This window comes from Diadema setosum, chromosome 4 (genome assembly GCF_964275005.1).
Source record: "Diadema setosum chromosome 4, eeDiaSeto1, whole genome shotgun sequence".
NCBI lineage: Eukaryota > Metazoa > Echinodermata > Echinoidea > Diadematoida > Diadematidae > Diadema > Diadema setosum.
The window spans coordinates 43,895,811-43,910,131 of NC_092688.1; the positions used below are offsets into that span (position 1 = coordinate 43,895,811).

General features: G+C 40.1%; 1 protein-coding gene across 1 annotated transcript in view; it reads right to left on the bottom strand.

Moving 5' to 3' along the window:
- The window catches only part of LOC140227319 (carboxypeptidase D-like), a 53,873-nt gene that overhangs the window by 7,007 nt on the left and 32,545 nt on the right, over positions 1 to 14,321 (bottom strand). Inside the window, exons 8-19 of the mRNA XM_072307736.1 lie at positions 14,092 to 14,194; positions 12,456 to 12,598; positions 11,508 to 11,674; positions 9,763 to 10,217; positions 8,219 to 8,388; positions 7,490 to 7,587; positions 5,727 to 5,949; positions 4,928 to 5,036; positions 3,867 to 4,069; positions 2,552 to 2,673; positions 1,379 to 1,574; positions 785 to 926 (exon numbers count right to left, since the gene is read on the bottom strand). Of these exons, the coding sequence (XP_072163837.1) occupies positions 785 to 926; positions 1,379 to 1,574; positions 2,552 to 2,673; positions 3,867 to 4,069; positions 4,928 to 5,036; positions 5,727 to 5,949; positions 7,490 to 7,587; positions 8,219 to 8,388; positions 9,763 to 10,217; positions 11,508 to 11,674; positions 12,456 to 12,598; positions 14,092 to 14,194 (2,131 nt within the window). The remainder of the gene's footprint in view (positions 1 to 784; positions 927 to 1,378; positions 1,575 to 2,551; positions 2,674 to 3,866; positions 4,070 to 4,927; positions 5,037 to 5,726; positions 5,950 to 7,489; positions 7,588 to 8,218; positions 8,389 to 9,762; positions 10,218 to 11,507; positions 11,675 to 12,455; positions 12,599 to 14,091; positions 14,195 to 14,321) is intronic.

Genomic DNA, 14,321 nt, shown 5'->3' on the forward strand with positions numbered 1-14,321 from the left:
GTCATATCATCAACATCTTCCCATTTATTCACTGGTGGTTCTGTACAAATGCAAGAATGACATAAAAATATAGAACTCATTAAGCATTAAAATGCTTTATCATTCATCAGTCTGCAGCTCTATCAAATTTCTTTCTTGTGACAAATATCTGAAAATATTTGCCAATGAATAAAGATTACCTCATCCCCTGAATCTCTACACCACCAATCATAAGTGAACAACATCGATGCCATCCCCTCATCCCTGTCATGTAAGAAGACGCTCTAACAACTCAGCGTCATCACATTGAATACGGCGCCTCATCTATCAATTTGTGCAAATCGTGACATATCATAATCATGACCACTCACAGTTCATAAATATCAATGCATCTTTAATTCGCAAGGGCAGTGAGGTGGCTCAGTTGGTAGCATATCTGTCTTTCAATCGAATGACACATTTTCAGGCACAAGTTTCATATGAAGTGAGTCTAAGCAATGCTGTATGATATCATGGTGTCTCCTCTAGTCAAGGCAAAACACTCTGTCCCTCGGATAGGACACAAGACCAAGGTCCCATGTGTGGGAGAGTCACAACCTTGCACGTAAAAGATCCTGCTTCTTTCATTCATCTCAAAGGGCGCATGACCCAGTGAAGTGGTCTGCCAAAATTATACACAACAGGACTCCGTGGAAGACCAGCTAATGCAGCTGAATATGGGTTATTCAGTCATCTTATAATGAATGAATGAATAAACAAACAAACAAACAAACAAACAAACAAACAAACAAACAAACAAACTTACAGGGATAGTCATTTTCCAGATTGATGCCATGTGCATTGTACTTTCCCTCATCCCCGTAGCATGTTCCCTCGGCAATCTCTACATGTTCTCCGCCATCTGGATTCAGTGAGGGTAAGATGTGTATGTGGGTGGTGTCCATCAACTGGGGAGAGGGGGAAGAAATAGCAAAACATCAGAATTATTTCCCCATCTCAAAAATCTAAAAATAAAAAAATATATATATCTTCATTTTATCAATTAACTGCAATAGGCATATCCTGCGGTATTCCAGAATTTCCAGCAAAAACAAAACAAAAATAAATTCATTTAATGGGAACGATTCGGCTAAGGAAGAGTTTTATTTTTCTGAAAGCACATGCCAATGAAATATGTATAGCATGGAAATTATCGAGTATGTAATTCTGTGAGCCACTTACATCTGTTTGTGCAATTTTTTAAGGTTTATTGCTTTGAAATTATCTGGTCCACTGTGTTGATAATAGTAAAGCATCAAATTTTCATACAATGCAGCGAATGAATCAGACCAACCTTTGCTACCGGGCCTTTAAGCTGAATACTCTTCAACCTTTAACCATTGCTCTTTGACCCCGATACCTTTGTAATACTGTCATCCTTGCCATAGTTGATCAGGAGAAAGTCGGCCAGCGCCAGCAGCAGCTCTCGGCCCACAGGCTCATTGCCATGGATGCTGCCGATAAACTTGACCTCGGGCCGGCCTGGCTGGTGGCTGCCTGGCTTGATGCCCAACTCCAGCACCAACAGAGGGCGCCCTTCCACACTCTCGCCGATACTGTCAGACAGATTGAGGGTTCATGACAGGAAAGCAACACACATGATTAACCTGTTCAGGACAGTTTGATTTTGCTACAACACACATTTCCCATAGACGTCTGCCCGAGTATGCTCAGGACTTGTCCTCAACGGGTTAACCATCAACTACAGATTATAGTAATGACCTTGACAATGTTTTCACAAATGAATGCATTGCCCATCGACTTGGGACAAATGTTGCAATATGTTGGAGTGATTTGTTCAAGTGCATTGAGAGTAATATTTTATTTTCCTTGGTATCCCTCAAGGTATACGTTCAATTTTACCGATAGATGGAATACATATTCCTGTATATCATCACTGTCAATATTAGCATTACCATCATTATCCCTATCGTTTTTATCATGATTATCATCAATTATCATTAATAGTGGTAGAAAGCAGTTATCATTACTTTCAGTACTTCTTCTATTACTACAACTACTTCTACTATTACCATTATTATCATCATCGCAGCCGTCAGTGGAAGACCTATGTCTCATTTCATAAAATTATTTTTTGATTCAAGTTCAAGTTCAACTTTATTTCCATTTCCATTGAATAAACAAAGAAAAATAATATACAATACATTAACAGAACAAATTTGTGACAATTTCAAAGAAAACGTACAAGTGGTCACGTCCACATGAGTAACAACAGAAATTCCTTTCTAAGGTATATACAAATACATAATACAAAGACTAGAATGGAAATGGAGGGTCCCACTAAAAAGCAAAGCTTGTAGGGTATGGGACCCTCGGAAAATACATACACAAAATCAAAGAAACCAATAGCAACTCTTGCTCGAATATCAACTTCTTGTAAGAACAGCCAATCAGGAAGCAGATTCTTGTTATTACCATGACAATTATCATTGCAACTTTCTCCAAAACAGAGCCCATATATTGCGACAGACAAGGCTGACGCCTGTTAAATGTTAATCAAGGTGACACTGACCTTTCTAGATGAGTGAGATGAGGGAAGGTGTTGGTCAGGTTCTCTAGAATCTCCATCATCCCTTGGAAGTAGTGGTAGTTAAAGGTTGGCTCCTCCCCCAACACGAAAACAACTTCTGTGGTCTGGGGAGATGGAATATCGGGGTCACAACTAGATTAACAACATATCAAAACTTTGAAGCAAGTTTTTGAGAGGGTTGAAGGGGCAAAATTGTTGGCTCCTCCTCCAACACAAAGACAACTTCTGTGGTCTGAAGAGACAGAACATTGAGGTCAAGACTAGATTAACAGCAAAACAAAACTCTGTATAGTGGGTGGTTGAGAGGGGTAAAGGGGGGCAAAATGTTTGCTCCTTCTCCAACACAAAAATAAACCTCTGTGGTCTGGGGAGACAGAAGATTGAGGTCAAAACTAGATTAATGCCATATCAAAACTCAGTAGTGATTTTTGCGAGGAGGGGGTGCAATTGCTGGCTCCTCCTCCAACACAAAGACAACTTCTGTGGTCATGGGAGACAGAATGTTAGGTCAAATCCAGATGAACAACATATCAAAAATCAATAGTGGATGGCTTGACAGGGCTGGAGGAGACACAATCGTTTGCTACTTCTCTGAGAAAAAAGGAACCCTGTGGTCTTGGAGACAGAATGGTAGGTCTAGATTAGATTAATAATAGCAAAAAAGAGTAGTGGGTGGGGAGAGAAGAAGGGGGGGGGGGGTGGGAGAGGGGTACAAGGAGTGCAACTGTTTGCTCATTCTCGAACATGAAGACCATTTCTGCGGTCTGAAGAGGCAGAATGTGAGACTGCACCTGGATCACAAGCATTTCAGACCTCACTGGTTGGGGTTGGGTGGGGGAGGGGATAGAGTGAGAGAGAGAGGGATGGAGGGTGAGTCAGGGGATGAGGAGGGGGGGGGGGGAGGTTGCACAATGGCTTGCCTCCCCTGCAACACAAGTACAACCTCCTTCTGTGGTCTAGGGAGGGGAATCACTGGACCACTGTTGGAATATGAACAAGCAAGCTGAGGATTTCTGCTTTGAATCTCACTCAAAAACACACTCTTTCTTATACATCCAGAGTCAATGGATCAGTGGCCAATCTGTGGAAATGACTGTATTGGGTAAAACATCCCATTACACAAATTACACAGGTAATCTCTCTTGCACGTGAAGATGTATGTGTGTATAACACAATAACAATGTTGAATTTGTGGGAGTATATCCAACATTACAGACAGTTTTCTCCACTACACATATCTACTATTTAGCTGTCGAAATGATTTATGTCACTGCGCTTCATGACCCTTGACCTTTACCTCATCACTATGTATCTCTACATTCTTGGTCAGTGGCATGTAGCCCGGGGCAGAGGCGGTCAGTCCGTGGGTGCCCAGTGGGAGTGGACGGCGGAAACGTGCTTCAGCCTCATCCACCACCATGAAATGAGAGTGATGACCGTGGTGGACCACTGCTGTGGTCAGCAGTGTTCCGTCCACTGTCTGGACTTTTCCTACCACACCTACACATTGTAGTGAAGAAACACAAAAGCAATGATTCAACGGCAATGGCAGCATTAGATTTTCATACATAGTTTTAAATCATGCACATCATACTTGTTAGTTGTCTCAAGCTGGATTAAAATAATAAGTTTTTACCATACCTTTTCCTTGAAGGAAATCTAGAAGTCATATTTCTCACAGAATGTTGTCTGCAAAGTGTATCACCAGGACAGATCATTATCATTGCTGTAAAAGTACAACTTTTAGCACAAGCAGTTTTTTATGTAAGGTCGGGAAAGATGAATTTCAAGTTTTTAATTCAAGGGAATGAAACTATGAAATAGTATTTCCATGTGACAAGCAAAAAATTTTGTGTGCTATTTTCGTGCTAGTTTCATGGTGTGAAAAAATTTACTCACCGCAAAATTTTCCACTTTTAGCATAACCCATCAAGTGCCAAAAACTACATATCTCCTTGCTTTGAATGCTGCATCTTTTAAACCAAGATTTTTGTTATTTTTTTTGTAGTGTTTTAAAGGGTAGAGTAAAATTCTTTTTTCTTTTTCACCTGTTGTTGTTTAGCTCAGATCCAGGTAGTTGCAGAATTTTCAAAAGCCTCCTAACAGATCTATCTTTAACTGATTCTCAACTAAGTAATATATCATAAATAAAATTTTTATTCTCTCTGAAATCGGCAATTCTTCTTTTTTTTATGCTTCTCTCGACGTTTTTGCAGATGTTATAAATTTGAATAATTCCAAGTGATCTGTCTAATTTTTCAAGTTACTAATTCAATAATGGCAAGATGATAATTTCTGCAAAGAAAAAAATTCCCCGGACTTTATGGGTCAAGGGGAAAATTGAGAAAGTTGGCTGACCTTGATGTGACTTGAGGGTGAAGGACATCAGTGCCTCCAGGTTTGACCTCCACAGCCTCTCCAGCTCCCCGTGGTCTGGATACCGACAGCAGGACACATGGGCAGTGACCTGTCATGGCAAGGACCGGTCAGTGGGGGTTGGAAAAAAATACAGAATGAAATCAAGTTACAGGACGGAGTGCTAGTAGTATTTGAGTACAGTTTCCAAACATTGTACAAACAGCATAAAAAGTTTGACGTGGTCTTTACCAGGTACTGAAGGGATAGTATACTCTTTGTTGAGATGGGGCTTCAGGTTTCCAACTTTTTTTTTGTGAAGTAATGAGAAACCTCTAACAAAATTTGAACGAGCATATAATTTTAAGAGGAATTCAAAGTTTATTTGATGAAAACTGGCTTTGAAATGGCTCTGATATAAAAAAAAAAGGTCTTAAAAGGAAGCAAGGCACATTATCAGAAAGCAAAGCAGATTAAGAAGATTTTATTTTCCTACATTTTATAATGGACGATGAATTAGAATACTAATGTTATCAGAAAACACTATGCCTAACAACTATGAACAAATTGATTTTCTTTTCCTACCAGACTTGGTAGGGGGCGAGTCATCTTCTGTTCTCACCAACTCCGATATGATATAAACACACAACTACCCCCAAGTGGTCACCCAAAGACAACAATAATTTGCCCTGTACGGAGCTCTTATTTCCAGATCAAGCGCCTCCAGACCTCCCATCCCCAACAACCTTTTGACAATAGAGGGCTCCCCATGACTAGTGAATGAAATTGATTCATCTCCTACCATAAATTCACTCTGTCCAATGTAGAGGAAATCCTGCAGGGTGTTGAGCATCGTCTTCCATTCCCCGCCCCTGACTACCCCTCCCTCGAACGTGTGTCCGTTGCACTCCTCCCCGCCAGACAGAATGGGATTGCCTGAAGCGTAGGCATTGGCTATCTCATAGAACAGCACTTCGTCCTCTGTGGTCGCTCCATGTGAACCAAAGAGGTTGTCGTATGGGTACCTGGAGGGACGTGCATTACGTAAATATAAAATCAATGGTGACATACGGTGAATGCGGTCACTTGTAAAACAGTAAATAAGCCAGTTCGGAGTTAGCTCATGAGTACATAGGTCCGAATGACCTTTCTTTGTTTTTCAGTTGTTTAGGGGCACTTCACTTGTTTTAGAGAGACATAATGCGTAAGCTTTACATAACAATTTATGGAATTCATTGAACCTGCTCAAACAAAGAATGAACTTGCGTAGACCAGATCACCTGAATGATCCATCAGCGAACTCTTGGGAAAGAGTCCATTTCATTATTTTGCATTGAATGTATTGACAATCTCTTTCGATTGATATTGCCAAATACCACTTTTGCTGTCAGGTGGATGTGCTGGCAAGCAGCATTTAGACGGATGTCATGAATAATCATTTTATCCCAGATGCTTATCCCAGTGAATTTAAAAACCAAGATGCCTGTTGGTACGAATGACCTTTCTTCTGTTCATGCGCAAAGTGGAACTGCTAACTGGCTTATTAGGGAGTCTATGCAAGAGGTAACTTACTGGGCTGTCCTGCATTTGACATTTTCTGATGAACATCTAATACCTGTATTGCTATTGGTATTGTTTTCGAATGTACCCCAGCAGGCAGAGAATGAAGATCTATTCAATCAGGCCACCCTTTCCATTATACACTGTACAAGCTGCTATTTTCATGAGGGCTTAATATTTGCGAATTTTGCAAGTCACCGTTGGACCACGTATTTAACAACATGTGAAAATATCTCAAACTGACAAGCGTTACGCTTGTATGATAGTCTTGGTGTCAAAATCGCGAAAGCAACATCTTGCAAAAATGTTCAGGACCTCCTCATTCGCAAAAATATCTGTATGCAAAAATAAAAGCTTATACAGTAGTCTCCCCCAAGCTTCCAGGTCTTTAACCTTTCTCCCGCAATTCTCTGAGCGCCTTTAATGCCCCCAAACGAGATTTCCTTTGCAGTTCGACAGAGAACGGACAGGTTGGTAGTCCACCTGTGCGAAAGCAGTCAAGTGGTACATCTACCTCCTCCCACGGTAAAATACATGTGCCATCGGACAACAGAAATATCAATCGAAGGCAAGGTATGAATAGAGCATGTGCTGATGGGCTCACAAACTCTTTTGTTATACACGAAAGATGCACTTGAATGGGGTCAGCGAAGTCAAATATCTACTGAGCTCGCCATCGATCGCTATGCACATCCTTATACGAGTTTTACAGCAAAACAAGTGGGCACTGCATTACAGAAAAGGCAAATAATACTGCAAAGTTTTCATACAGAAAGAAAACAGATATAAATAGAAGAAACTCTAATCTTTCTATTAAAGCCATTTTTCTGAACAGCATAACACAAACTAATATGAATTTAGGCCTCGAATGCAGGCACTCCTGTCTACATTTTGGGAACCTGGTACACCAGGTTCCCATAAGGAACAGGTTAATGATGCCACTGAGTGTGTGGGGTTGCAGGTGATTTGATTGGGATCTTCCATTGGAGAGCAGACACCACTTACCTCACCCACATGCCATTGCTCTCAATGGACAGGACCAGTGTAAAGTTGTGATGAGCAAAGAGGTCCTTCAGAGCTTGTAACTCTGGCCTGGGAGATAACTGAAAACAAAGAGAAGATACATCCAATTACACACACACAGAATGACATAGATACGGACCTCCCAATCTTTCTGACTGGAATATAAGGGATGATTTGGCTCAAAAGTCTGAAAGATACAGCAGTTTCCATAGGAGTATATACTAAAATTATCAAGAAAAATACGAAACTGCTATTGAAACAAGAGCTGGTAATGGTCAAAATTCGGATTCTTTCCTCCAAATTCAGAACGGTTGGGAGGTCTGTAGATATTAAAGGGATAATTACAGCAACATTTGGGAATTAAAACTTGAGCGACCATAGGTTCACTAATGCCACAGAACTTCACAAACATCATTTAAAAAAAGAAAGATGCAGGATACAGCTCCTAATCTGAATTTTTCACCCAAACTAGTGGGACCTATTCTGTAGCAATTATTACTAATAGAAAAAAGACTAAATAAAAAAAAAAATCCCCCCTAAAAAAAAACTCAAACAACCAACCAACCAAATAACCGACCAAACAAACAAACAAACAAACAAAAAAATAACCTCCTTGGTAGAGGAAATGATTATCAGACCATACAAGAAGATATTCCTGACTTCGTGTTCACGTATCCTCAATTCTTTGACCATGGGGGCTTGACCACTCACCATGCTCCCGTCTGGTCCAAAGCTATTCGGAGTGAGGTCGCCCTCGTACCGGTCTCCCAAACAGTCGCCCTCGTGGGCCAACGTGAAGCCGTCGTAGTCCACAGCAGGGATGATGGTCAGTACGGTGGTGTTCAGGAGTCTGGTAACCCTCTCATCACCAGCCTTGTAACCTTGGAAACGGGATGAGAGCCAAAAGCGGTAGAATGAAACAATAGATGAAAACATCTTGTCAACATAGATACTTATTGAAAAACAGAACAATGACTACGAGAACTATACTGCCCTACTTTGGCAAAAAGAAACAAGTGACATATCATCCGAATTTGAGTTATTGATGTTTTCATAATTCACATAATGAGCTCTTCTTCCAGGCCAAATTTCATGCAGAGACACTCATCCTACTAAGAGATATGTTAGATAAGACATCATGATAGTCCATTGACGTCAGTGTAAATGACAGACATATTTTGCTCTTTATGAGAAATGTCATTTTTGTCACTTGCTTCCTTTTGCCAAAGTAGGGCAGTATATGTCTTCTTGTTTAAAGACACAATATGCTCAATCAATATTGATACTGTTCCCTGACTAGCACCGGTCACCTTTAACTTAAATCGTTAACCTTTAAGGAGACTCCTGGAATGAACTGCATCACCTGGAACGAACAGCATACTTATGGCTAGATCAGAGACATTGACAAATACTGTATATGATATTTATTTCTCAAGTGTGATTTTTTTTTCATGAATTGGGTCCACTTACACAACAACTTGGTGGATTGCAAAATATGTATCCGGTATTATCCCATTTCAGGAGTAACGAAGAGGTTTCCTACATTGGCAATGATATAGTGGCATTTGTATTGCAGGAACAGTAATCTCATTAACCACTTATAATTAGCACCATTCTACTCCAACATGAAGTACTGCATTGCAACTGATTAACATATTACCCTTCATCAACTTGAATAAACACTGATGCAAGAATCATCAATTTGAATGAACGGCTCTCTTAAAATGGAAACAGACAAACACTAATAATAGCTCGTTCAGGAATGCGCAAAGGACATCTTTTTTCCCCAAGTCTCGATCTAGGTACAAAAGGCAAAAAACAAACAAACTAACAAACAAACAAACAATCAAACAAACAACAACAACAACACAAAACACAGCAATAGTCATGATGGATAGTTAGATTCTTTTACTTTCAATTCTGCTCATCTGATTCAATGAGAAATGATGTCACCTATCTTTGCGCATTTGTGTCTGTAGATTTCTTGGAATACCCACGACTTTCAATTTGTATGATTATCAAATAAATACAGTGCAAACACTGCGATTCCAGATTACGAGATGTTACATGTTTAACATACAAAGTTTAAACCATTACCTACACTTATGAGAGCATCTCTGATAACCCAACAACAAATGTTTCTACTCATCAAACTTTTATATCTTTACAATATCCATACAGAGTGCAACTACAGCACATTATATCTACAACATTTGCTGCATCGGGTGTTTTTTTTTTGATCACACCCCTCTCACCTTCTCCAAGGTGATGGATGAATCGCCATAGCAACTCCCTCCCAACAGGCTCCTCCCCTTTCAGCCCACCAATCAGAGCAACCCTCGGCGTATCGACCGTGCTTTCCGTCCCACGACTCAACCCAATCTCCACCGCCCAGATGTTGGCACCGGCCGCGGTGGTCCCTATGGCATTGAGGTCGACAAGGTCATGGTACGCCGCCTGGTACTCTAGAAGGACACGGGCGAGATCCTCGTTGCTAAGGTAACCCGAGAAGTTCTGCGGGATGGAGAAATCGAACTGGGCAGCCCACTCTAAAAGGGGTTGGTCCAGGTCATAAACACCGGTCCCACCTCCGTCACCGCCACCTACATTCGCCCCTGGACTGGGGGAAGGGGCGTTGATGACCATGGTAAAGTTGACCTCGATTGGCAGGCCAGGGGAGATGATTACTTCTTGACTTTGGCTTGTGTAGCTAGAACACACACCATGTGACAAATGGACAAAGGAAAAAAATTTTCTGGATAAAAATGGAGAAACAGTGCCTTTTGGTCCTCTTGCCAGCTAAGGCTAAACAATTTTCTGAGGCAAAATCATGATCCTATATGCGTTTGAGGCATTTTCAGGGGTTAGATAAACGCAATCATGTTTTCAAAAGCATTTAGAAACAGCATTTTGAAACGCCTTTCAAAGAGCATTTTGAAATGCGTTTGAGACCACGATCGCTGTTTTGTGAGTAGCGTTTATATCTCAAGGTCAAATCCCAGCTGTTTCCGGTTGTGTTCTCTACTCAATATTTGTGTATGACTGATGAGGCATGTTTGCTGGTACGCAGTTGACCTTTACTTCCCAGGTCGAACGGCGTTAAGTAGCCGCGCAGTGACAACACTCAAATCGTGATTGTATGATGGTTAGATAGGTAAACGCGCACCCCCAAAACAGTGTTTCAAACCACATTCGCAAACACCATTCCAAACACGTTTTGAAACGTGATCCTCTCTCAAGTTAGAAAAACGCAGCCTACGTCAATCAACGTTTATGAAATCTAGACTATGAGTTGTGCCTTAACAATTTTCATCATTATACTCTGTTGCTGGTTTTCAGCTCAGGAATCTCATGCAATCTATTATTGCTACAACTATTTTGAAAAGATGTTTAACATTTAGACACCAATCCATATTACACTTGTTTGATACCACACCACTGAAAGCAAAATTTTGACATCAAATATGACAATATCTATCACACAAAAAGCTCATGCATATTTCAGACTTGCCATGAATGTGTTTACTTATATTGACTTCTGAGCATAGACTGTTCAGTCATTTACAATCAATTTTAAACCAGTTTTTGTCATATATATTCTGCAAAAATGCACGCAGAATGTATTTAGTATAAGGCTTTTTAGACAATACACAGTGACGTGCCAATCTACTGGAGTGACACTTGTGGCTACAATTTTCCCATCATAGGAAAACAGCAGGCTCAGAACCTTTCATAATAAAAAAGAATTTGGTTTTAATGCTACTTTGAAATCAGGCTTAAGTAAAAAAAAAAAAATACACTCAATCCAAAATTACCAACTACAATGTTATATATATCTTAAATTTGATTTAACTTTTACTTTAACACTGATTACAACTTTTTTTTTTTTTTTTTTTTGCACAAAGGCACAGATGGAGACACTACTTGCAGATTCTCAACACACCAATATGGCATTTGTTCAGGACAATCACCAACTCTGGAAAGAGAGAGAATATATTACCCTTCTGCATGAACAGTGATGGTATATATCCCAGGGGTCAGGGGTCGCCAGTAGTCCCCAAATTTGGCCGTGTTCACGGTGTGGTCGATACCCTCCACCATGATCTGGGCGTGGCTGATCCCTTGTCCCTCGCCATCAAACACGAACCCCTTCATGCCCCTGTGAGCCTGTGGAGAGACCATTTCATTCCTTAATTCGCTTCATTTTGTTTGAGTAATACTGCCATTGCACAAAACTTTATTCATACTGGGCCTGTTGCATAAATGTTTAACCTGAGAAAAATTCTGGTAAGAACAAAAATCTCAGTTTAGCATGATGCTGCCATTGATGTTTACACAGGAAAAACTCTGTTAAAAATCAACCTCAAGTTTTTCTCAGGTAAAAAGTTTTATCTAACAGGCCCCTGGAGTACTCTAGCAGAAAGGCCCTTTCGGGACGTGCATTCAAGCATTAATATGTAGGGTGAATTGAGATAATATCACAAGTTTTTTTCTTCTTCTTTTTGTGATCTTCTTTTCCTTTTATTCTTCTCCTTATTTCTATTGCTACCATTATTGTTGTTAGTGTTATTATCAGCATGATTTATTACTACTACTGTGCTCACTCTATTATTGGAAAATGCCCTATCAGGAATCCTGCTCAGGTGTAAGAAAATTCTAAGTAACAAAAAGAGAGGAACAAAGATATGAGCATTGAGAATGAATGGGTTTCTGGGATAAGCACTGTACTAGGGCTTTCCATAGCTGAGTCGACGAGAGCATCGTCTAGCAATCCGGAGGTCTAAGGTTCGAATTCTGACGGAATCCCATTTTCTTTGCTCATTTTTCATTTAACAAAGAGAAGAGAGTGAACGAGCGAGAGAAAAAGAGGAACAAAAAGACAGAAAAACAGATACACATACACGGACAGGGAAACACAGATGAGTTAGAGACAAAAGGATGTTCTGACCTCGTGGATGAAGGAGAGAAGAGACATCTTATTGTCGTCCCAGTAACCTGGTAGCTGGGATGAGGGAGGGAACTTGACGCAGCTCATCTCCACGGTGATCTCCATAGTGTTGGTGTTCACATAGTTCCAGTCTTGCATCCCTCCTACACACACAAAGACCAAAATCAGCATAAACAGGAGCATTTATTTCATGTTTGTTTGTCTGTTTGCCTGTTTGTTTGCATATATATTTGTTTATTGCTGATTGCTTTGTAGTTGTTGTTATGATGATTTTTTTTTTTTGGGGGGGGGGGTGATGGGGAGATTGTGCAGGTTTATCTGTTGCTGAAAATGGACTGCGCACAGGGTTCTCTTGGCTTACCCTGTAAAACTTAGCTTAAAGGGAACGTATACTTTTGGTTGAGACCTAATTTCAGGTTTCTAACATTTTTTGGTGAGATGAGAAACCTCTTATGAAATATGAAAGAGCATGTAATTCCATGAGGAATTCAACGTTTATTTGATGAAAATTGGTTTTGAAATGGCTGAGATATCCAAAACAGAGCGATTCTAATAAGTGTGGGACCCACACTTTATTACAATCGCTTTGTTTTACTTTGTTTTTGGATGTTTTAGTCATTTCAAACCCGATTTTTATCAAATAAACTTTGAATTCCTCTTAAAATGGTATGCTCTGTACTATTTCAGGAGTGTTTTCTTGGTATCTCACAAAAAGTTAAAAGCCCAATTCTCATATCCACCAATACTGTACCATCCCTTTAACCCTTTATGTGCCCACTCACTTAACTCAACTTGCAAAGATTTTTTTACCAGCATTTGATAATCCCTTCAAGCTTAATCTAGTTGTTAAAGTTAGCAAGCCAACTCACACGTAGCAATATGCCTAAGTCTGACAGGAAGGACATGGCGACACAATAGGGATTAGGAGTGACTAAGTAATCTCTATTCATTTATGATTCATTTCCAGACATCTGGGCAAATCAGCATAGAAAGTGCTCCAGCCTGCATGCCAACTGGTGAACAAAGCACAGTAAGGGTTCACTGCTGGTATGTTCCAGTCTTGCAAGATGAATGACGATTCTGAAACAAGAGTCATATCATCTACAACTCAAAATGAGTACTGCTATTTTGCAAAGCCATCATTTGCAAACTGAAACAGAAATTCTCAAAAAATTGAGTAAAACAACTCATATGTGCAGAAATAAGCAGCAAACAAGGTGACTGGCCATCCCAATGTGAATGCAGCCTCCAATGATCCGCTAACATGAAAATGTAAGACCATGTCACTGTGGGATATGTAACTGATCATTAAAAAAAAAAACCACAAGATACTCTCTGTTTTCATGTGTGCAAAATAAATGGAAATAGAGACAAAATTAAGTACACAGCCCCAACCAGACAATAAAGATGTAAGATCATGTGTTTGTAAAAAAAACAAAAAACAAAAAACAAAAAACAAACAAACACCTGTATTATACAATTCCTGTGCTTCTATATGATGGCTTCACACTTGCATAACTCTGCATCTTCTCACTAAACTCAGCTACAGGTTAACTCCTACATTGTGGTCAAAGGGTTAAAAAACACTTGTGTGTATGTGCTGTACTGTGCATATCTTAAGTCTCTCTCCACTCACCGTAGACAAGATACCAATCTGCCCCGTTGGTGATGCCGTCGGGAAACTTTTCGTCCGGATAGCCCAATGGACACGGGAAACCGCTGTACATCTTTCCATGTGCCTATCACATAGAGGGGAGGGAATTACCAGATTTACGATGAGTGCCCACAGAAGTTTGATACCTTAACATTGTCTCATCCTTGTGGACTAAAATCATACATGGCTTGGTTTCTTGTTTAGGCTTTAGT